General features: G+C 32.7%; 2 protein-coding genes across 3 annotated transcripts in view; both read right to left on the reverse strand.

Moving 5' to 3' along the window:
• LOC111508633 (uncharacterized) overlaps positions 1-26,402 on the reverse strand; it is a 100,080-nt gene that overhangs the window by 60,744 nt on the left and 12,934 nt on the right. The window lies entirely within an intron of this gene.
• On the reverse strand, positions 5,939-20,038 carry LOC141481774 (uncharacterized). Of its 2 annotated transcripts, none has more exons than XR_012465164.1 (2): positions 12,694-20,038; positions 5,939-11,615 (listed from the first exon to the last, which is right to left on the reverse strand). XR_012465164.1 is itself a non-coding variant. In XM_074173938.1 (2 exons), exons 1-2 carry the CDS (start codon positions 12,901-12,903, stop codon positions 11,334-11,336), a joined length of 492 nt encoding a protein of 163 aa, XP_074030039.1. In that variant the 5' UTR covers positions 12,904-20,023; the 3' UTR covers positions 5,939-11,333. The 2 variants fall into 2 exon arrangements, 1 of the variants encoding a protein (XP_074030039.1); XM_074173938.1 differs by having other exon boundaries at positions 12,694-20,023.

Genomic DNA, 26,402 nt, shown 5'->3' on the forward strand with positions numbered 1-26,402 from the left:
TGCAGCATGCTATATGTTTACATGGTACAAATAATATATTCATTTCTTTTTCTAAACATATTTTACAAATATTACTTGAATTTGTGGGAACGTTGTCTTTGGGTGGTTTTTCTTCTCCTTTTTCTAGAGTTTCTTTTCCAGAGAGCAATGTATTTCCATCAAAAAATATACAATCTGGTTGCCATCTGAAGTGATCCATCAGCGGATCGTCTCCCATTTTCCATTCGAATCCTTCAATGTGACATTTCGGACACGCAACAATATCACCTTTACCAGTATAAATGAAACCAGCATCAGCAAGTTTATCTTTTGGAAATTCATGTGTCCAATTATGAAAAGTTTCGATTCTACTTTCAAAAGTTTCGAAATTTCTTTCGTGTATCAAATGCATACGTGCTTCTACTTCCATTCTCTCTAATCAATTCTGTTGAATTCTCATGCAATTATGTTAGCTTCTCGCAGTTCTTCAATAATGGAATTTATTTCATTTTGATGACCTGAATGACCTGCCTGCCTTGGTGATAGTAGTAAACGTAATCTGTCGCAGAGTTCGTTTGGATCATCCCATCTAATATAATCTATTTTATTGTTATTTGCTTCCATAAACATACCTTCTCCCGATATACCAGTTATTGGAGCTATTATATTTTTATATTTTTGCAATTTACTACCGTCAATTTGTTTATTTGGTTGATAATGCCGCCGGTGAGCATTCGTTTTCAAAACAATTTGTTTATAATTTTGTTGATCTTGTTCGGTGAAATTTTCAGGATATTTTTTGAAAAGTAATTCATATAGACCGGGTGTACCCTTATATCTTCTATTTTTAACGATTATATCTGGACCATCAATGTGCAGTCTTGAATCTCCGATTGATAGTTTTTCAGTATTTTCATCAAGTCGTACACCATATTTGTGATCGAATTCTTTTTTGTCTACATCATGGTGCATCTCATTGATATACTTTCTTGGAAGAGGATCATATTGATTTAAATAATCAATATATGAAGTTTGTGTAATATCTTTCAGACGATTAACTCCAGATGAATGAATGACTTTCTTCTTCTTCATCTTCAGACTGAATATTTTCTACAATAGATTGCTTGATTTCACTTGGTTCATCATCATCATCATCAGAATGTGAAACATTTTCTATTTTTGGTTCTGAATTTGATAGTAGTTTCATTGATAATCGACGAGGAATCTTGGGAAACATCTTTTCATTTTTTGGAGTTTGCAATAAATATTGTTGTATTGGAGACGTTTTATATGTTTCAGATGATGTTTCTTGTTGTTCACCTAATTTAGGAATTTTGTCTTGTAATTTATTCTCTATATTTTTCAGGTGTTTTGTAATTGGATTGAACATACTTTCATGTAGTAATTCACCATGTTTCAAAAATTCCAATTTATTTTTAACAATTTTCCGTTTATTAATGAGTCTTTTTTTCAGTTCTATGTCTTCACTTTTCATTGTCAAACTGGTCTCTATCAGGTTATGAATAGATCAGGTATTTGAATAGGTTGAACCGACACTTGATCTGCTTCTATCAGGTCTGTTGAACTGGTTTTGATCCGGTTTGATCCGGTTTGAACCGGTTTTATCAGGTATGAACTGGTTCACAACAGGTCTGAACTGGTATTAATCTGATAATGTGGTTTGTTTCCATTTTTATTCTTGAATGTGTATGAAGTGATCGAGTCCTTTGCGGTAACGACCCCTATTGAGACAACAATCTTTAAAAATAGTAATAAATCCATAAGGTTCTCTCCAACATAAAGAACAAATCACCTTGAAGGTATCAAAGGTCATGTCAGTTCCTACATGATCGGTATAGATGTGTCGCAAGTTTAGATCATCTTGTTTGAAAGCGATTAAACAATTGGCATTGTCTCGAATTAAGTGTTTGGGTATTTTTTCATAACTTTGATTCAAATAAAATGGATCGACAGCAGCATATCTCGCCATACTGAAGTATTCTCTTATAACTTCCTGATTATCACAAGCAACATCATCAAAAATAAAAATTGAATTGGGATTAGCTTCAGACGGATGCATTATATTTTCACTGGCACTGAATGCGTAATATCCGATTCCTTTTATTGGTTTAAGCAGGTGCTCCAAGTACCTATATTTAGGTTGATTAAGTGATTTAGAATACACATATATATTTTCAAATTTCAATCCATTTTCATGCTCCAACATATTCACCATTAAATTTGTTTTACCGCAGTTTGAAGGTCCAACAATTATACACTTTATTGTAGAGGGGAATAGCATACCATGCTTTTTGAAAGTTTCCTCTGTTTCAAATATATTATTCTCGATTGGTAGAGCAATTTTTTGTGGAATAACTTTAATACCTTGCATATCTATTTCCAATAAAATACTTGAGGTAACTGAATTTTAATCAGTCAACTTTCAAACTTATACGCGAAAAGATCTAATATGCAACGTTACGGTGATGGGTTGGTGAATAGCGATATCAATAATTTACCGGTTGAATTGCATATACCCGGATATAAATATTGCGGGCCAGGTACAAAATTACAAAAACGTCTGGCTCGTGGTCAAAAAGGTATAAATGGTTTAGATGAAGCATGTAAAAATCATGATATAAGTTATTCACAAACCAAAGATTTGAATCGTAGACATGAAGCTGATAGAATTCTAGCTGAGAAGGCTATGACGCGATTCAAAGCGAAAGATAGTTCATTAGGAGAAAAAATGGCTGCCCTAGCAGTCGCAGGTACCATGAAGGCAAAAGTCAAATTAGGTATGGGCTTACAACGTCGTAATCGTACACCTTTAACTGCTTATATCAAGAGAAAATGTATTCAATTATTGAGTGGAATGAATAAACGACTAACAGATGTAACGAAGAATATTGGAGAGTGTTTAAAACTTCTCAACAGTAGCAATGGAAATAAAATTATTCGAGTTGATAAGAAAAAATCTAAGACTAAACGTCTGCCGCCGCCGCCGCCACCGAGACGAAAACGACTTATTATCGATAACAAAGAAGAAAATGAACCTATGGATATTGATATAATAGAAGACTTGAAGCGTGCTACTAAAAGAAAATTCCTCAACGATATACCTGTTATCCCAGATAAAAAAATGAGAATAATCAACTCAAGAGAAAATAAACCCAAATTATCTGCGAAAAGAAAAAATTTAGAGCAACAAATCGAGTCAGATATTCAGAAAAATGGTTCAATTGAAGGAATAAATGAACAAATGTCTCAGCAGCAGTAGCAGCAGCAGCAGAATCCTAAAAAACGAAATTTGGAGGAAGAGTTTGAAAATGTTGATAATAAGAAAATAAAAATATCCATATAAATATTTACTGTAATAGGGTGAATCTGTCAGTGTATCGAGTAATTCATAACGAGATGGTTGTCAAAAAATGTAAAAGAAAACAATCTAAAAATAAGAGGAAAAATATCTCTAGGAAGAAAAAAATTGTGAAGAAATGTAGAAATAAAAAGGGGATGTGTTTCATGACAGCGACACGAAAAATAAAAAAACAAATCATCAGTAAAAAACCAAAGACTTTAGGAGAAGCTGTGACGGTAGCTTTGAAATCTGCAAAAAAATTGAATATTAGACCAACACGTGTTGTGAAAATACCCAAAACAGGTGGAATACTTCCTTTGATTCCAATTTTTGCTGGGTTGAGTGCACTCGGTGCCCTAACAGGGGGAGCAGCTGGAATTGCCAAAGCTGTAACTGATGCTAAATCTGCAAAAAATCAGTTAGAAGAAGCTCAACGTCACAATAAAACTATGGAATCTATTGCATTGGGGAAAGGATTTTATTTAAGACCTTACAAAACTGGTTTGGGGTTGTTTTTGAATCGTACCACCGTTTGAGAGGGAGAGGTGAAACATGAAAAAAATTCCTCATAATCGTTCGTTATCCAATATCGACTTGATAGAGTATGCAAAGGATTTAAAAATTCCATTCTTCAGATCTGTCTATATGAGAGATAATTTACCGAAAAAAATCCGAAAAAAAGAAAGAGGAATAATAAATCTCGATAAACAATCTGGACCTGGGACTCATTGGACTGCCTACCGCAAAAATGGTCCTCATATAATTTATTTTGATAGTTATGGTAATCTGAGGCCACCTCTGGAAGCTTTAATATACTTCAATTCAGATGGACCTTGTCTCATTAATTATAATCATACTGTATATCAATCATATAATTCTGTTAATTGCGGACAACTATGTTTGAAATTTCTTTCTCAATAAACATGTATGCAATCAATGTTTTCTCTTCATTCTACAGATAACCTTTAACATGTGTTCATATACGTTCACCTTATCAGGCCGAGATTCGATTCTCATGTCTAAAATTAATCCTCCTATCATACTGGACGATACAAAAAATTATGTTTTAGGATTGATTGACTTTGTAACATTCAATACAATACCGAATGTGGATGAGACTAATAATATTTTTTATATTGGGTCTACAAAAATTAAGATTCCTCCTGGTTCATATGAAATATCTGATATAGAGAGTGAAATTATGAGGCAATTGAATGAAGTGAAATCGAAAGAAAGTACGAAACAAGAACTCATGGCGAAAACTTCAAATATCATAACTAAAGAAGAGGAAAATTCTGAGAGTAGTATCGATCTGAAATTGTATGCAAACCGAAATACTTTGAGATATGAAATCATGTCCAATAAACCAATTCATTTTGAAAAACCTAACTCATTGGCACCTCTATTGGGATTCGAGAAAAAGAAATTACAACCGAATAGAAAACATATATCGGTTTTTCCAATCAATATCTCCAAAGTGAATTCGATTTGTGTTGAATGCAATTTAATAACGAATTCATTCAATAATGACAGTGCCGTACATTTGTTACATATGTTCTACCCCACCGTACCAAGTGGATTTCGAATTATTGAAAAAGTTGCAAATGTTATCTATTTACCAATCAACACCAGACATATCGATGAGGTTTTCCTTAAAATAAATGATCAAGAGGGTAATTTAGTCAATTTCCAACAGGAAACGATAACAGTAAGACTTCATCTCAAAGAGCAGCTCTGATGGTATTTTTATATAATATTACAACTTTTCCAACAACAGCACATAGTATAATTGATAAAGATCCTGGAAAATGTGTCACTATAGGAAGTGCTGTTAAACGGTTAACATCAGAAAATCGACAGTTTCTTCTTTCACTTGGTTTTCGAGTACTTTAAGTGTCAAAGTGTCAAAACGGCTACTTTTTACGAGTTTTGGTGTAACCTCAAAGTCAACATCAGTTCAAGATTCAGACAAATTTTATTATTTTTCAAGTGTTCTTGCGGTGGCAGAAGCAGCAGCAGCAGCAGAAAGCGCAGAAAAACAAAAATACTAGATAGTGGAAAAAGGAGGAAAAAAACGCAAAAATGAGCTTTAAATGCAAATACGACATTCAATAATTCTGATGAAATTAGAATTCCTATTCAAACTCAAGATATTTATACATTGTCATCCCAAAGTTACCTTTATATCGAAGGACGATTAACTGATGTTGAAAATAAACCTAGTATAACATTAAATTTTGTGAATAATGGTATGGCATTTCTGTTCGATGAGATAAGATATGAGATAGGAGGCACAGTTATGGACAGGGTGAGGAATCCAGGTATAACATCATCTATTAAAGGATACATCTCCTATACAAGTAGCGAATGTGATAGATATAATAATGCCTGTTGGAATCATTTGGAATATCCAAAAGTATCCGATTCGAATGGATACTTCAACGTCTACATCCCCCTGAAACACCTTTTGGGTTTCTGTGAAGATTTCAAGAAAATAATCGTAAACATTCGCCAAGAATTGGTACTCATTAGAACAAATTTCCAAGAATCCCAAGATTTTTTGTAAAATTTATTTATTATAATAAAATAAACAAAATTGAGAAAAATATTTTTTTATTTCTGCAATGTAGTAAAAATCACATGTATAATGAGAATGTGTGAAAAGGAAATGTTTCATTATAAGAACAAGAATTCAGAATTTATTTCTTACAGTGAGAATACCAATATTTCAATAAAAAAGCATTTTCTAGTTCACAATTCAAACTGTTATTTAAATGATTCATACAATGGTGTGACTTGAGAAAACTTTTCAAATTTCCTATTGCAGGACATCCTTCTTCATACAAATCGGAAATTTCATTTTGAATGAGTTGACTTAACCATTTTTTCTTTTCACAACCTTTCACACTTATAACAGCATCAAAACCAACACAATTCTTGATGAACTCCGAAATTTGTTCGTAGTTGATGGTTGCTACTGTTGTTGTTGAACTTTGCTCATGCTGCCATGACAATCCATGTAGATTATTTGTACACCAGTTCATATGTTTTTTCACATGAGGCATATATTGATTGATGCCTATTGGTAAATTAATCATTCGATGGTACCATACTCCATTTTCAACATTCAAAATTGCAATTTCTTCACATAAAAAATTTCCTTTACCATATTGAAAACCTTGCACATCGATGATAAACATGATACCACACTCAATGACACCGTAAAAATAAAGTAATATACTGATTCATAGAGTATTTATAATACGAATGCTGATTACGCAATATTTCTCTTATCTATCCAACTATTATGTTTGTCATCGAATCCTAACCATTTAACGAAAACTTTTCCATTCTTTCTTTTAAGTACTTTTTCTACGAGATATATATCAGGATGTTTTACTTTTTGTAATTGCTCTTTGTAAAAACCTCCTGAAATATCTTGTTTTTTATCATCTCTCAGTAAATAGGTTACAGGATTTGTCAATTGTACTTTTGCTATCGTGAAAATTTCTGTTGACCAGTTTGGAAAATATTTTTTATCGAAAATTCCTCGTAATTTAGATATGCGTACATGATCTCCTACTTTGAATGTATTATTGAAGTCAATTTGTTTGATATGATTGTAGGCTGTGTGAAGTAATTTATTTTCATCTTTTTTACTCACTTCAGCAGGTTTCATTTTAATGGTTCTATGAGTGGAATTGTTATATTTTTCCAAAATATGCTTCAATACATTAAGCCACTTATAGTTACCCTGAAAATTGAATTCTTTATACATCCAAGACTTCATTGTTCTATTAAATCTCTCAATTATTGATGCTTTCTTTTCACTGAACGTACTATAATGATTAACTTTATATTTTTCCATCAATTTCTTAAATTCTGAGTTGAAAAATTCTTTACCTGAATCAGTTCGTAAATTTTGTGGTGATTGTTTACGTAAAACTTCTTCCATAGCTTTGGACACAGCATTAGCTGTTTTATTTTTTAAAGGTAGTGCCCAAGCAAACTTTGAAAAACAGTTTATCACAGTTAGAATATATTTATATCCTTTATTCACTTTAGAATATGGTATCATCTCAACTAAATCAGCTTGAAAAAGATCATCGAAACCCTTAATGATTACTCTTCGTCTTTTGAAATTGATTCGGGCTTGTTTATGAAGTTCTTCAATAATATCCCTTTTAACATCAGTTTGAAAGTTCATGGTATGACGGTCAGAAGAAAACTCAAGAAAATTGATGAAATTTTATTAATACATACACTATCTATCATACATATTTCATAAAACAATGGTACTCATTTTCTAATTCCTGGATCCTTTGGATTTTTGTTTCGAATTTGATTTGGTGGTTGTGCTCTCCTCTTCTCAAAAATTCTGGAAGCTTTGATAATCAAACGGTTTGCTTCGGAAGACACTTTATGCTCTTCCATATCAGGACAAAGTTCTCTAATCAAATTTTTGGTATACTGTTCAATGTCAATTCGATCATATTGTTGTGTATTCATGTTTGAGATAAAACGTTATAAGTAACTTCAAATCCAATGAATATATTTATACTTTTCTGTTATCAAATAAGATTAAAATTTTCCAAGCTCTTCTCGCGAAATCTTTGGTCAAAAATTTTTTGTCTATGTGAATTTTCTAAAATTGGATCTATAAAAGCTGAACTGCTCCGAATACGTCGCTGAAAGCGTGTTCGATCAATGGCAAAAAATTTCCAATAAGTTTTTCTTGCATTTCTATAGGCGAAAAGCAAATATGTAATGAACTTCATTTTTCTTTTCATTGAAAGTTATTCTATTATTAGTACTCATCATAACTCACTCTAGAATTGTTTCACAGAATTCGTTAGTGGATTGTATCTGAGTAAATCGTGTAAAATCAAACAAAATGCTGATGTATTTGCAGGAATATTTTCACTGGCTTCGAAGTCGAGTCTTATATCTTGCACTCCTACCTTTAAGCTATCATTTTGTCTACTGCAATCAATAACAAATAGAGGTGCGATATCGTGAAACTTAGTCAATGTAAGACAGGGCTCTCCAGAAGTTTTATAATAGTAGGATTCTTGAAATTGGGCGAAGAGCTCGTAAAGTAATGCAAACTGGTTTTTCTTGAAGTTCAAATTCATATTATCGTAAGGGTATACATCTGAGTTGAGGTGGAGTTTGATGTTGGTAATATTACAATGATCGAAATGACTAATATTTTCTTTGATCTGATTTTTCCTCTGAGTCTGAAAAGCTACAATGATGAATCGAGGTTTTTCCAATTGATTAGATGCTTTCACATTCCAAGAATGAGTCATTGTTTGTTGTAAAAGTGGATATTCGTGTAGTTCCCAGCTCCTGAATGCAATTTCTAAGTCACGTCCTTTTTCAATGTACTTGAGTAATCGCAATTTTTCTGTATCGGAAACTTGAACATGAGGAATTCTCCAGAGAATTTTAGTTAAATTAACTTTGGGTTTTTCATTATCCTTTGTTGATATTACAGAATGTACGTCACTACTTGTTCTAATGAGTACCAATTCTTGGCGAATGTTTACGATTATTTTCTTGAAATCTTCACAGAAACCCAAAAGGTGTTTCAGGGGGATGTAGACGTTGAAGTATCCATTCGAATCGGATACTTTTGGATATTCCAAATGATTCCAACAGGCATTATTATATCTATCACATTCGCTACTTGTATAGGAGATGTATCCTTTAATAGATGATGTTATACCTGGATTCCTCACCCTGTCCATAACTGTGCCTCCTATCTCATATCTTATCTCATCGAACAGAAATGCCATACCATTATTCACAAAATTTAATGTTATACTAGGTTTATTTTCAGCATCAGTTAATCGTCCTTCGATATAAAGGTAACTTTGGGATGGCAATGTATAAATATCTTGAGTTTGAATAGGAATTCTAATTTCATCAGAATTATTGAATGTCGTATTTGCATAAGGTGGATGACTATGCATCTCGTAATTAGTTATAGAATCATCCATCAATACATGTTCACCAATATTCAATATATTAAAGCTCATTTTTGCGTTTTTTTCCTCCTTTTTCCACTATCTAGTATTTTTGTTTTTCTGCGCTTTCTGCTGCTGCTGCTGCTTCTGCCACCGCAAGAACACTTGAAAAATAATAAAATTTGTCTGAATCTTGAACTGATGTTGACTTTGAGGTTACACCAAAACTCGTAAAAAGTAGCCGTTTTGACACTTTGACACTTAAAGTACTCGAAAACCAAGTGAAAGAAGAAACTGTCGATTTTCTGATGTTAACCGTTTAACAGCACTTCCTATAGTGACACATTTTCCAGGATCTTTATCAATTATACTATGTGCTGTTGTTGGAAAAGTTGTAATATTATATAAAAATACCATCAGAGCTGCTCTTTGAGATGAAGTCTTACTGTTATCGTTTCCTGTTGGAAATTGACTAAATTACCCTCTTGATCATTTATTTTAAGGAAAACCTCATCGATATGTCTGGTGTTGATTGGTAAATAGATAACATTTGCAACTTTTTCAATAATTCGAAATCCACTTGGTACGGTGGGGTAGAACATATGTAACAAATGTACGGCACTGTCATTATTGAATGAATTCGTTATTAAATTGCATTCAACACAAATCGAATTCACTTTGGAGATATTGATTGGAAAAACCGATATATGTTTTCTATTCGGTTGTAATTTCTTTTTCTCGAATCCCAATAGAGGTGCCAATGAGTGCCCACAAATTCAAGTAATATTTGTAAAATATGTTTAGAAAAAGAAATGAATATATTATTTGTACCATGTAAACATATAGCATGCTGCATTGATTGTTCTATCAGATGTGATAATTGTCCAGTTTGTAGATCATATATTGAATCATTTATAAACATTTTTATTACATAAAAATAAAACATAAAAAACGTAGCAATGTTATTTCTATTATTACACTCTACTTGTTATTGTAAATCGAATGAAACCTTGTATTCATGAGGAATTACGTATTTTCCAATTCATTTGCAAAAAATATCCATATTTAATCATACATATGACCTTAAGGTCAGCTAATCTGGTTTATTATCAGGCAAACAACAAGTATTCCAATGAAATGCAACGAAAATATCCTAATCAACTGCAACAAAGTTGTCTCAAGGTCAACTGGTGCACCGACTCATCGAACACATTGGCGTACGCCTGCTTTAACGAAAATGGGTCGCCTGATGAGGGTGCCCCAACAGGGGTTGCCCGAAAAGGGTTGAAGAGGGTTGGCCGAAGACCATTCACTGAGCCAAAACGGCTCTACGACACGGCTAACCTACACCTGCCGAGGCCTCTTCTTACAACACCCTCTGGTCATTGACCATCACAACCCTCTGGTCATTGACGATCTACACAAGGGTTGCTCAAGAACTCTTTGTCACACCATTGTTCTTCGCCAACAAGGCCTATTTGACACGCTTCTTCACCCCAAACAACCGCACCCCTTACGCTCTCGATGGACAGCTCGATGGCATGGTTACCATTGTATCTAGAACCACGTTAGCTATACTACTAACGCTCTAAATGGGCAAAAGAGTGATTTCTAAAAAGGAAACAATTCTCTCACATTAATTTATTGGCGAATCTGCGGTTAGAACCAGGTGCTTGGTTTAATTATCTGAGAATGGATGAAGACACGTACCTAGAACTTCTTAAGTTAGTAATGCCTTTAATCAAGAAAGAGGACACTCTCATGAGACAAAGTATAACCCACCATGAACGTCTGACTGCCACATTGAGATTTATCGCTACCGCTAAAGCTATATACTATGTTTTAAAAAAAGATTATTTGAAGGTAAGAAAAAAACTTATTTTATCACATGTTTACTTACTTTATACATAAAAATATGGAATGAAAGTTTATGTGAATCAGAATAGAGTCAGTTGAGTTTCGTATTTTAAGATAAATTGAAATCTGGTTCGAAATGTGAAAAATACTTTCCGACATTTCTGTCATATAAATTTTTCCGCTATTAATGCGGTTTCTCCTGATAACTCTCTCAATTTGTTTGCGATGTTTTTTCCTGTCACAGAAAACTTGTCATCACTATCCAACTTTCGGCTGACTTTTTCCAGCACTTCATCAGCTTTGCTCCTGCAGGGTCTATTTGCTCTCACACTAGCTGTAGGCAATGATGATGTACTCGACTGGCTTGACGACGGTCGTTTCATTGTCTCTAAATCGCTAATGGATTGCGGAGATTGTAGTGAATTTGTTTGAGAGTCTATTTCTTCCTGTGAAAAAATAGAAATCGTAATTACAATGAAACAATAGTTGGGTAGTTTTTTTCATAATTTGTATCGTTATCAATTCAATTTACGACCACATAAAAATGGTCACAACATAAGTAACATATATACACCTATAAAGTTCACTATCTTTCATTTCAAATTTCTGAACTATGCGGTAGAATTAGAGTATCTCTTTGTTTCAGTTTTCCAAAACTGCAGAAGAATGGAAAACTATTTCCTAGGACTTTGAAAATAAATGGAACTTTCCTAATTGCCTTAGAGTAGTAGACGGCAAACATATTACTATGATACCACCTGCAAATAGCGGCTTTTATTATTGGAATTATAAAGGTAGGCATAGTATTGTTTTAATGGCAATCGCCAATGCTAATTATGAATTCCGTATGTGCGACATTGGTACAAATGGAAGAGTATCCGATGGAGGAGTTCTAGAAAATACTGTCTTCTACGAAAAACTAACAAACCATACCCTTCACCTTCCTGCTCCTTGTAAAATAGGAAAAAGTTGTGAACATGTTCCATATGTTTTCATTGGCGATGAAGCTTTTGCCTTGAGAAGCGAGTTTTTGAAACCATATGGCCAGAAAGATTTGAACACAGAAAGAAGAATTTTCAATTATAGACGTCGCATAATAGAAAATGTATTCGGTATAATGGCTGCAAGATTTAGAATATTCCATACTGCCATTAATTTGTAAATAGAAAATATTGATGCGGTTGTCATGGCTTGTTGCATACTTCACAACTTTTTGATCAAATATCGCAGAGAGATTTATGCACCTCCAGCTAGTTTTGACAGAGAACAGCATGAAACAGGAATAATCGAAAAAGGCTTAGGTACTGGACAGGACAATATGATGAATTTGCAGCGGGATTATAACCGAAATGCATCTGAAGAGGCAAAAAGGATTCGAGACTTATACATGTTATATTTTAATATTGACGGAGTCGTAACTTGGCAAGAAAAATTTATTCAATTCAAATATTTGCTGAATGTTGTTACTATGCTCTACCAAATGATGTAATGATGTTTATATGTACTTTATTAAACATTCCTTACCATAGTTGATGCTGAGATATCATCTTCATCTATATTGCTCTTAGTTTCTCGAGGCGTCTCTTGATCGGTTAAGAATAGTAGAAGATTATAGTACCAAAGATGTGGTTGGTATATATCATCAGCACCCGCTCCTGACTTCATCGTCGCTTTCACTCTTTTAAGTTCCTTCCGAAATGTTCCTCGAATTGAGTCAATTCTCTTTTTCACCATTTCTTATGTTGCCGATGAATCAATTTCATTTAGCTTGGTTAACATCTCCTCGTACGCCTTACTCTTTTTATTTCTGTCAGAATACTCGTCATAAATTGTTTACTGCATTGCCTCAAATCACTCACTTTATATAATACACTGAATACGCACACTACTGGTATTCAAAATCTACTTGGTGACTAGCGGTGTGCCTACCACATACGGGCCGACTTGCACGATCCCATTCAAAAATCAGATCACAACAGGTAATTTGGAACGCCGGCAATCACGACGGTTTTCTGCCACACACCGACCGGATTACCCGAACAGTTTTGCACGTCGGGTAATCCTGTCGAAAAAGAACGACGTCTACGGGGGCCTTTAGGTATAGTTGTTGATCCAGTTTTATCTTACGTGACTTATGATAGATACGTGCATTATGTAAATGTAGATAGAATCACTTTTCATAGCCCACTTTCATACATTTTGAACAGTTGGATCACTGTCCGAATAAACGATAATGGAATAACAATTAAGAAAATCAACCTTGTATTTGTTTATTATTTCATGTTTTTTCATAATTTCAGTTCGAGAGATTATTGTGTTATATTCTCACGGGTAAATTTACAGACCCTTTTTGTGTGCATCAAGACTCTTCTTAATAACAGAGTGACTGTACTTCAGACATCTTTTTGAAATTGACATATTTATTATGAATATTACTGAAGTTTCATTCTAACACCAAACCTCGATACGTGTTTCAATCACCAAGTGATTATCTTCAAGAAGAAGGTGATCACTTGGTGATATTTATTATTACACCAACGGTTCCAAATAGTGCATTACAATTATATTCATTATGGTTGTATGAATATGAAAAAAATACTTTGTAAAGAAAATGTGTAAATCATCTACAGATTTATTTCAGGTACAAACTGGAGGAGTCAATCTACCTGTGAAAACTACCTATATAGTTCTGTGTATATTCAATCCAATGTTTCCTATATGTCATTGAATTGGTCGATACTTGATGAAAATCTATAACTTTTTCGAGTAAAAGGGTTCCTTCGTTTTCAAATAAAACGGTTTTCAGTTTGAGAGCAGGAATGATTGTCATAAATTACAGAATTTTTCTATCGATACTTATCTCATGTCATTCGCCCCACTGTATATTTTATTTGACTCAAGTCTCTCCTTGGATTATTGAGCAAATGAAGCCAATATTACTTGAAGCTGAATTGAAATCAAATAAGTAGTTTCTTTATCTAATAATCAGTATCAGTATTTCGCCTTGAATCTCAATAAATCATTTTTTCCCGATTATGTCTCATGCTAGTGAAACTTAAAAACCTACTAGTGTGACATATTTTATAGGAGTTCCGAAAGAATTCGCAATTGTAAAATTTTTCTCTCATTTCTTCAACTTGAGCATGACTGATGGAAAATATAACCTACTTATTTTCCACGATGAGAATTGAAATCACAGCTCTTTTAAAAAAAATAATATTATCTCACCAAATTCATACATTTTTAAAATTTTCGTCTGAAATTCTTCTCCCAATTAGAAAATATCATATTATCTAGAACAGTCGGAGCTATTGAAACACGTTCATCCAATTTCATTTTATATATTTCACCAAAATTGGAATGACTGAGAATAATTCAGGATATTGTTTCAGAATTTAGAAAATTCCAAGTCAATAATGTCAATAATGATCATCTCAGTATTTTCAGGAATCAGAGTCAACGTTTCTACTTCCGTTTGCATGGCTTCCGTTTATTTCATTGTTTTGTCTCGCCTCCAGTTCAATTTCATGGCTGATTGTTATTTTGTACTCAGCATTGTTCTCCATTTACGGATTGTTTATATTCAGTGACGTAAGTTAAATCAGTATTAAAAATGTATTGTATCAGTATAAATTATAAAAGTTTATAATTAGGACCACCGAAGCATAAGCAGGCATTCCATTTATGTAACAATCATACTGAAATATTCAGTACCCATCAATTCCAATGAAACTATTGAATTATATTGACATAATTCTCGAGTGATATAAATTCTACTTATGGCGCTAGTACTAATCATCTTCCTTCAGGTTTTGTTATCGAGGGTGATGTTGGTACACTTTGAAAATCGAATTTTTGGCTTAATTTTTCATCATAAATCTTATGAAAACCATTTTATATATTAAAAAATTTTGAATATGTGTGATCGGTAAGATGAATATTTAGATAAGATTGGGGCTCCAAAAATCAATAAATAACCATAGGCTGATAAGATGCAAGAAAAAAGTAGATATTATCAACAGAAGAAATATTATAAAAAATCTATTTCACACATCCAAACAAAATTGAAAACTTTTTAAATTTTTCAGAAAATGTCGTAAAAAAGTATTCTAGGAAAGAAATACGTGTATTAGAATTCTGTAATGAAATATTAAGTAGTATCAAGTGGGATATACACTTTGACAGGCATTCCATTAACGAGTGAGATCCAATATTAATATTTGTTATATGATGGAATCGGCCGATACTTGATGAAAATCCATAACTAACGTATTCCAAAAACACTTTATTGTGAGATTTTCACTAAATTGTTTTACATAAACGCAACACGTGTTTCGCCATACAATGGCTTCATCTGGCGTGTCTTTCAACTAATTCTACACATTCAATAGTAAATATATATATAGTTTATGGAGTACCTGAAATCAAAGTACCTGTAAACTAAGTACCTGAATTTTAAGTAGCTGATATTTTACCTGAGTTTCTAACGAATTAAATTACCTGCACTTATGTTCCATTTTCACATTTGAAAAAATACATTCAGTAACGGAGAGTTATTGAGTTCTAATTGATCATTCAGTAAATTACCCGAATTCCTGAATCTATTGATTTCTAAACATTCTAGAAGATTAAGTTTCAAACTCTTCTCTTCTAAATGTAACACCTCGTACTCATGATTGAACTCATGTCCTTCTGCTAAAAGATGGTTTGCAAATGTGGAATTGGTCTTTCTATTTACAAAACTACTCCTATGTTCTTTAACATATATTTGTGACATTCTGAAATTCTACAACTGATGTTCATATGTATGGATAACTATACTAGAGCAGGGCCGTTATTCGAAACTGCAAAACTCTGTATGAATTTGGCGTTAATTTCTGATGACAATTGCATGTTCATATCTCAAATTTTTATAGACTGATAACTCAAAATGAAATGGTGGATATCACTTAAACTCACAGGGATTATTATTTCCACAAAAATGAAGCTCTATTGAAACCATATGAGAATTATTTTTCAAAAGAACATCCTTTTGAAAAACGTTATATTTGTAACATTTAGCATTCAGTAACCATTATGGTTACTGTTCTTATGAACAGCTTTTTGAAAAATGTTACATTTGTCATATTTAGATTCAGTAATCATCATAGAAATTATTTTTCACACCTTTACTTCCCTGAAGTGCTATAGAAATGTGGAAAAAGAAAAATTACCTGCTAAAGAGTTCCATAAATCCGTTTGTATAAAGTTCACATGGAGTTATACGGTATTTCAGTTCTTACTCAAATCTATTTCTCATAAATCATTGAAGAAAAAATAATTTCTATCATGAAAAATTACCATGTCATAGAGGACTGCTAACAGTAACTCCCAGTATGGATAATGATATCTCAATTGGAATAGAAGCATCTGTTCCAAAAAGCCAATAGTGTGATATCACTTGTCGCCGAGAGGGCGCTATAAACTTTTTTTGTTAAATGGAAAGGCATCTTGTGACATTTCCTATGAAATAAGTATATTTAAATTTTCTAAACAATCAACTTCACTATGTTTTAAATTCCGATTACGGTTTATTTCAAGGGCATACAAAAATAGCTCTTTATTTTATTTATCTTATACATAAAAAATTTTGAGAAAATCTTCAAAATGTTGTTCTCGAACCTCCTGTTAGTGAAACAGTCTATTTTTGAATGCTTTGCATTGATTCTGGAGTAATTCAAACACAAGTTTCACTGATTCTGTCCCAGATTGCGTCCCATAAACTGGATCCGAAGGTAAAAATCGAGAAGAGTCAAATTCGAATAACGAACAGACCGCGCCCACCAATGCACATGCATGGGTATAGCTAATCCAATCACCCGCTTACAGCGCATCATATTATTGAAAAAAAAATGTGAGTGAATAAAATTTTGAAGAATTTTCAAATGTAAATCACGACTCTCCTTTGGATATATGGGACCAACAATATGATTTGTCAATATTCCTACCCAAACATTTTTTTTCCAGGATTTCGTGTGTGAATATGTGGGTGTATGCCAGACCAATATCATCCAATTTGGCAGTTGATATTCACGCTTGACGGTGGTTGTTAAGAGCTCATTCACACGAGCAACTGTCGTAGGCCGCAGGAGGTTATTTACTACAGACGCAACAATGTCCAACTGTTTCTCGTCGGAGACAGATCTTGTTTCAGTTCCTGTAGCTCTAACTATGCTTCCAGTTGCATGAAATATTTTAAAAAATTCTTTGAAATATTTTCAGCAGATCGAAGTATCAGAAAATCCTGCATCGTTTATTTTTTCTGCCTCATGAAACGTACGGCCGGCCTCGACATGAATAAGAATTGCTACTGTTGTTTTCTCTGAATATCTGGTGCGAACCATTTTTGTTAATTTGAACAAAATGAAATGAAGCGATTTCTCAGTATTGATAGTGACAGCTGTCATGCTAACACTATAATTTCTGTTAGTAGGGTTACTCGGTGGGAGTTGTCTTCTATATAGTCGATTAGCAAAATAATCTAAATCATATTGACAACAGAAATGCGCTTTTTTGTCACAAATTTTGGTTCAATTTTATATTAAATACAAATCATTTCCGTGAACAATTTTTTCTTCTACACATAATGAACTTTGTGTAACCTGTGTAACAACTTCGGAGCTATCCCAATACTCTCTTGTTTGCGAAGTTACGAATTATCGTGTTTCCTATTCTTCAATTCATACACTAAAAATTCCCCAACCGGTCGTCCAAATTCAAAACAGTAAAAGTCGCCGTATACAGAAATCAAATACCTTTCGAGCAAAGAGTCACAAAAAACACTTTCCATTTGAAAAAAAAAAGTGAATACCATTTCTGTAGCGAGTTATGTCACATCAATGATTTTTTTATCATAATTTACCAAAAACCATTCTTTTTCACACAAATTTTGTCCGACTTTTTCATTTCGTCCCATTCAGTGTATAGAATATTCAGTGAATGTAAGATTCTCAGTTTTTTCACTAGACAACATGACCTTCTTTCATGATTTAATTATGATCATACTGAACGAAACAGAAATATCGGTTCCCCATTCTTATAGTTTCGCCAAGCCCTAGCTAATGATTTGTTTGTGATTTCGCTTGGTCTCGTTTGGTAGAAAGACACGGAATGCTTCGGAATAGTCAATCATTATAAATCATCATACTGTCATTTAGAAAGTTGTGTATTGGTGAGGATCTCATACTGAGGAGGTCGTTCATGGGGTATGGCCATCGCTTATGGAAAACGACTCAAATGAAAACTGCAAATAATTTTAAGAAAAATGTTTTCGCCATCTCCCTGATGAAGTTCTATGATATTTCATAAATTCATTTCATATTTTATCGAGATGCACAATCAAGAGGGTATGCTCAACTGAGTTAAATACTTCCCGTGAAAGTATCTGTGAAATATAGATATAGATTTTCCAGCCTGCCTTCAATGTTTCAGACTATCGAAGTAGCTTCTGATGTTTGTATCATTATCCGAGTGGATTTTTTTTTGTACCTTGGGAGCTGTCTGACTTGTCCATTTAGTCCAAGTCTCCAGAAAACACTGCAGCCTCTTGGGCTCATTGCGTTTATTCTCCCATCTTCTCATGACACCCATTCCATCAGTATGTACGTTCCCTGTACTAGTTTGTACAGGTTCCGTGTTGGATGTTCGTCATATTCTCCTGGGCGTAATTTTGTACGTTCATATATTGCCTACTTCCTGTGATTCAGTGCCTCACATTCGCATAAGATGTGTAGAGCTGTCTCTGTCCCTTCGTTGCATAATCTGCAGCTGAGGTCTCCGTTGTACAGCCCCATTTCATTCAGGTTCCCTCTAAGCGGACAATGACCGATTAGTAACCCTGTAATTATTCTGAGCCGATCCCTACTATATTGAAGTAGTTCTTCGGTTCTTTTCTCGGACGGTTCTCTAATGAATGTTTCACTGTGTTTGTTGCCGGGTACTTTTGTCCAGTACCCTGTGTGCTTCTTTTTGGTCCATGTCCTAATCTGGTTTTGTACCAATGATTTTGGTACCCCCAGAGCTGGTTCAGGAACTATATATGAAGTTGATGATCCGCGTCTAGCGCATTCATCAGCTTTATCATTACCTGTGATTCCTGAATGCTCTGGCACCCAGTACAAAGTTAATTTGTTCCTGTTTGCAAGTTCACCAGTTTTGATGACAACTTCGGGTTTGTCATAGCCCCTAATGCGCATTTGCTGTCTGTAAAAATATTGATCCGCTCATTTCTTCCAATCTAAGTGGATCACTAATTCCTAGATAGAATATAATAGCTCCATGGCCTGTTTTGGAGCGGCTCTCCAGATTAAGCAAACATCTCAAAGAAGGTATTTGAAGGCAATTGCAGTGTGTATGAACAAATAAATTCCCAACGAATCTCTCTCCATTATTTTCTTCAGCTGAAGTTATTTTTCATTTTTGTCTCAGCAAAATCTGATTCTCTCAGTCCAACAAGCTCAATATTTCGGTAGATAGAAATACACTATATTCATTTCGTTCCGAAAGGGTGATGAGTGGAATGCAGTGGGATGTCAACAATTCAAAGAAGCTCGATTTGCAATAAAGAAGTACCAACCCACGCAGGGCACTTAGAATCAAGTTGATTGATTTACTACCAATGATCAGCAATACCAATCGTACGTGTTGTTATTCTCTTCATGTCTGAAAGAGCAGTGAAAAGCTATGTGAAACATAATAATAGTCTAATCAACAAGTTCAAAAACATGAAAAATAGAGATGAAGGTCCTAAAAATATGAGCGATAGCTCATTCGATTTGGAATCACCTCTAGAAGAATATTTTCGAAGGATTTTGGTGCAGGTAAAAAATTGCAATTGTTATTAACAAAATAAGATTTAGAAAAATGGTATTAAGTTTTTCGTTAATAACTCAAAAAAATATTAATATTTAAGCAATTTTGAAAAAGCTCGTTAAAGAGGAGGAAATTTCCGATGAGAAAGTCCCGACTTTCGAAACTCTATCCCCATTATTTATGATTTTAATTTGACGTTGAAAATAGGGTTCCGAGCGGCTGTTATGGCATGCGCGCGCTGCCGCTAAAGAGAGTTTATCAAAAGAATTTGTTTTTTATAACATAAAATGTCATTTTAAAAATTTGAAAGAAATCTAGTGATTTCTTAACACTTGAATGAATCGAGTCCTGTAGAAAAAAAAATGTTATCACCATTTTTCAAGAAGTTATAAATGGGATAAAAGGTATAAATAATTGGCCTATGAATTTTAAATTTCGTGGAGCTCTTTTGAGATATATATATATATATATATATATATATATATATATATATATATATATATATTATATATATATATATATTTATATATATATATATTTATATATATATATATATATATATATATATATATATATATATATATATATATATATATATATATATATATATATATACACTTCATAGGATCCTGCGATAAAGGTTCATAAAAATTTATTAAATTGTTAATTATGATTTTTTATAACTACTGCAAATTGAAATATCTATAAATTGTTGATAATTTTTTTTTTCACATTGAACAATGGCAGTTATTAACATAGGAAATGAATTTTTTACGTAATTTGTTTATCAAATTGCTTTAAATAAATAGAGAAATTCAATATTTAAAAAAAAATTTTTTTGTCTAGAGATAATTATGATTTCTTTTTTATATTTTTTTCTTAATTTTAATTTTTAATTGTTCAAATTTGATTTTTTTTATATTTCGATTGTTCAAATGAAATTAGTTAAGAAATAATTTTGCTTTTAAAAATCATAATTTACACTTTCAAATAGTTTGGCGAGAATTTTTTTTATTATTTAATTGTTTATTAGTTTAACAATTTGTTATAAATAAATATTGACCAACGTTATATATTTTTTCTGAAGTATTAGGTATAATAAAAAGTAAATTTTATGGTACTTTTTTATATATAGCTGTTTTCATAATTTTTTTCTGTTTCAAAAAAAAATATAACGTTGATCAATGTTTGTATACAACAAATTGTTAAACTAATAAACAATTGAATAATGAATAAAACATTTTTTTTCAAAAGCATTTCTTAACTAATTATTTAAACAATCGAAATATGAAAAAATCGATTTTGAACGATTAAAAATTAAAATTGAGATTTTTTTTAAATCATAATTATCTCTAGACAATAAAATAGCAAAAAACATTTTTTCAAAAATATTGATCTTCTCTATTTGTTTAAAACAATTCAATAAATAAATTACGTAAAAAATTCATATCCTATGTTAATAATTGCAATTGTTTAATGTGAAAACAGACATAGCTAAATATCAATTGAAAAAAAATATATGAGCTATCGCTCATATTTTTAGGACCTTTATCTCTATTTTTCATGTTTTTGAACTGGTTGATTAGACTATGAATCAATTTGAGAAATATACGTTACAAATTATAAATTGAAGTCCTCTGATGTCTGAGCCTGTCTAAACGCAATAAACTCAAAAACTACCGAAAGGATTTTGAAACGGTTTTCACCAATGGACAAAGTGATTCAAAAAGAAGGATTTATCTATATGATTTATTGGTTTCTTTTTTAAATTGCTTGAAATATGATGATGATATCCATGAAAAGTTGTCGAGGCAGTGGTGCTCCCCAATGCGTTTTCATTGCAAACATTGCCTAATTACTTTTATATGTGACGAAACGATTCAATACATATTGTTTTCCTCTTATACGTTTACAAAAAAGTCCGGAATTGCATATGTCAATCTTTCAAGGATAGCTTATCAAAATGGAATTGAGTACTTGAAAACACGTTAAATGTTGACAGTGGCATGCGGTGATTGTATTTTGAGTCAGAAAAATGTTTATAGGTATTACAAGTTTTTCACAGAAGGTCGAGAAGATGAGAATGATGACGCTCGCCCTGGACGACTCAGCACATCAACAACCGATAAAAATTTCGAGAAAAATAATATTATGGAAAATCTTTGAATCACTATTAGAGAAGTGACTATGGATTTCGACATATCGGTTAGCTCATGCCATGCAATTATTTCGAAAATTTTGGGCATGAAGCGAGTGGAAGCGAAGTTCGTTCTAAAATTGCTGAATGTTGATCAAAAAAACCGTCGCATGAGCATCGCTCAGAATAGTTAATGAGCGTCAACGGCGATCCAGATTTGCTTAAAAGGATGATAACTGGTGACGGATATGGATATATGGTTATATCATCGAAATCAAAGTCTAATCATCCAATGGAAGAGTCCAGGGGAGCCAACACCGAAAAAGCACGTCAAATTGGATCGAATGTCAAGGTTTTGCCCAGTCGTACAGTCAAAAACGCATGGTCGTACTGTACGACCGCATGGTCGTATAGTCAAAAACGAGTAGTATTTTGAAGTTATGAGCCGCTTGCGAGATTCATTTCTAAGAAAACGTCCAGTTTTGTGGAAAAACAATTCATGGCTTTTGCATCACGATAATGCATCTGCTCACTCGTCATTGCTTTTTCGAATTTTTTACCAAAAACCACACTGTAATCATGCCTCAGCCACCGTATTTACCAGATTTGTCCCACTTCGATTTTTTCCTGTCCTCAAGGTTGAAGAGACCCATGAAAAAACGGCGTTTTGTGACAATTGAGGAGATAAAACACTGAATTGTGCATATCGGAACTTCTTCGAGGTTGGAAAAACGCTGGCATAAGTTATTATATCTGAGAGGGGTTACTTTGGAGGGGACAAAATAGAAATTAATGAATAAATAAATATTGAAAAAAAAGAATTCACCTTATTTTTTGAACAGACAGCGTACTTTAGGTATAATTGTCCTTAACACCAAACAATTCAAATTATTATCTCAGGAGGTATTGAGATACTTCAAGTATGTGCAATAATTTTCTCTTAGGAGAGTTATCAGTCATACTGACAATGTACAATGTCCATACACTATGTCCGTAAAGTATGAAACAAATTCATTTTTAGCTAAACAGGTCATTTTAAGAAATAATCCTGAAACACGTCGATTTTTGATGTTAATCTACCGTATTTTAAAATAATAATCTAATATACAGGGTGAATTACATTCGAGTAATTACGTCTTTGTCATTTTTTTTAAATGGAACACCCCCATTTTGTCTCAATTTTCGGATTACTCTAGCTGAGCTGATTCCAAAAATGTATCACATGTTGATTCCAATTGGTACAGGGTGGACAAAAATACAGTAGTTGTGTGTGTGCTAATAAAGTAACGCATAACATTCTTTATTAGGTAAATTAACAATATTATCAAAAATACTTATTGTCTAGCGGCAATTGGCTTAAATGTAACACCCCCTAATTTGCTACATGTTCAGAGTAATAAAGATGAGCTGTTTTGAAACATGTTTGGTACTTGTGGTCTAGCAGACAGAATATGAAAGAAATTATTTCTTATCTACATTTATAAAAAACATAGTCGTCTAGTTTTTTGTGAAATATTATTATTTGTTTAGTAATTTATTGATGCTCAGTGACAGTTTAGTACTACAATATTTTTGGTATTCGTGAATATTCGAATGATTGCTTAGATTTAATTGGAAGTAGAAATGGAGTTAAGTGTAAAACAAAGAATTGAAATACTTATGATGATTGGGTATGGAGACAGATCGCGAACTCAGATGGAAGTGTGCAATGATAAATATCCAAAAAGACCTATAACGCGTTCAACAGTCAGTAAGCTGGAAACGAAATTTCGAGAAACTGGTATGGTTGCAAATGTACGCAAATCAGGTCGTCCCCCTACAAGTGCTGATACGGCATTAGATGTTTTACTGAGTTTTGAAGAAGATGCGTAAAGATGCGTTCGTAAAGTTAGTCGCGAAATCGGTGTTGGCAAAACAACGGTACACAAACTATTGAAGCTTGAAAAATGGCATCCTTATAAAATCAAACTTGTGCAAGAATTAAACGAAGATGATCCCGATAGACGACTCCAATTTTGCGAAGAAATGATGGATAAATGTCACCGAGACCCTCTCTTGATACAAAACATTATTTTTTCTGATGAGTCCACTTTCACGTTAAATGGTGAGGTTAACCGTCAGAATTGTAGATACTGGGCAAAAGAAAACCCCCACTGGATGCGTGAGCATCATACACAATACCCTCAAAAGGTAAATGTGTGGGCTAGAATTGTACCTACGAAATCGAATCATTGGACCCTACTTTATCGAAGGTAATTTAAACGGGGCAAAGTACCTTGAGTTTTTTAAGGGGGTATCTCGTACCTACTTTACGTAATTCATTTCCCAGCAGACGTAATCCTGGAGGTTTTGATGAAAGTTTATGGTTTCAACAGGATGGTGCACCTCCACATTATGCTGTAGATGTTAGAAGGTACGTAGATGAAATTTTTCCGAAACCATACACAAGGTTCAACAAGAATTTAAACACCGTTTGGGTTACTGTCAAATACAGCAAGGGCTGCAGTTCGAACATTTAATATGAAGTCATGTATTCTAGCATATTCTGTCCGCTAGACAATAAGTATTTTTGATAATATTGTTAATTTACCTAATAAAGAATGTTACGCGTTACTTTATTAGCACACACACAACTACTGTATTTTTGTCCACCCTGTACCAATTGGAATCAAGATGTGATACATTTTTGGAATCAGCTCAGCTAGAGTAATCGGAAAATTGAGACAAAATGGGGTGTTCCATTTAAAAAAAATGACGGTGACGTCATTACTCGAACGTAATTCACCCTGTATATTAGATTATTATTTTAAAATACGGTAAATTAACATTTCTTAAAATGACCTGTTTAGCTAAAAATGAATTTGTTCCATACTTTACGGACACAGTGTATATTTGGATTGGCTTGCTTTCATTATTATTTTTTAATCATTTGATTTCTATTTTATAGTTGTTTTAGACGATTTTACGAAAGTTTGGACAAGATATCTCCGGCATATTAATGATATTATTAATATATATTTATTAACAACAAGTTCTCAAAGTGAAATTCACAAGGGAATATTAATAATAATAGAATTGTTTTTTTTAACAAAAACTTGATCCTGTTACCCAACCAACCATTTTTTCAGAAAAATTATTGGATCACTAAACTAGTTAACTGAATTGATAATAATAATATGTTTATTGTTACATACACTGATATAAATTACATAGAGTGCTATCAAAAATAAACAAGGTAAACACAGAAGCCATAGAAGTCTATAGCTTGTTCGTGATAAGATTATATTGTGAATTAAGTGTATAAATACTTAATATAATATTGAAAAATAATGAGTGATCAATCAGTCAATAACCATGATAGCATAAACAGTAGTTACAGACAGAATTCATAGTTATTTTCGTCTACTCAATAATTGCTTAGGTTAAATTTCTGTATGGAATAGTTTCATTGATAAAATCAGAAAAAAAACTCTTCAGGTATTCAGAATGAATTTCTTCACTTCTCTTTGAAACATGTAAGAACTGTTGACATTTTAATTTTTTTCTGGTAATTTTTGGTATAATGGTTACATTATCTTTAAAATTTCATTTTCATGTAGAAACATATTTCGTTTCGAAACTATCGATTGTTGACACTTGAAATAAAAAGTGCATTTAACTTTCATATGTATTTCATCGAAATATTTTAGAAATATGATTTCCCCAATACCTACCTTCATTTTCTCATACTTTATAATGAAGCTTCAATTGTATTTCAAAAAATTTCAATCACGATATAACTTGGTTTGAAATCATTTTCAGAGCACTTCTTTTCAAAATTTTAATACTAATGTTTCATTCCATTTTTGTTCTCAAGATTTTTTTTTATATTTTCCCAATTGTTTATTGATTTTTCTTTTTGATTGCATAGTTTTCAGGTTTCTTCTTCTTTGTTATAGTCCCATACTATGACCTTCATTGATCGTTTCTTCTTCAGACAGCAGACTATCATGATTCATGTATGGAAAAATACTCAATAGAATTATACAAAGGCATTATTTGAAAAACATTAAAATAATAATATAGTACTCGTGTATAGTTGGATAAAAATGTATTTAAAATGACGAAAGTTTATTGAGACCACATGAATACTTATGAAACTGACTCTGATTTGATATAATCAAATCGACATCAATCAGAAATATTTCAACCTCAGTGTCGTATCAAATAACAAGGCTGCAAAGTGTAGGACCATGAGAGAGTTGAA

Source organism: Leptinotarsa decemlineata, unplaced genomic scaffold (genome assembly GCF_025532065.1).
Source record: "Leptinotarsa decemlineata unplaced genomic scaffold, Ldec_3_MD MMD2_tig00000505_RagTag_RagTag, whole genome shotgun sequence".
NCBI classification, from domain to species: domain Eukaryota; kingdom Metazoa; phylum Arthropoda; class Insecta; order Coleoptera; family Chrysomelidae; genus Leptinotarsa; species Leptinotarsa decemlineata.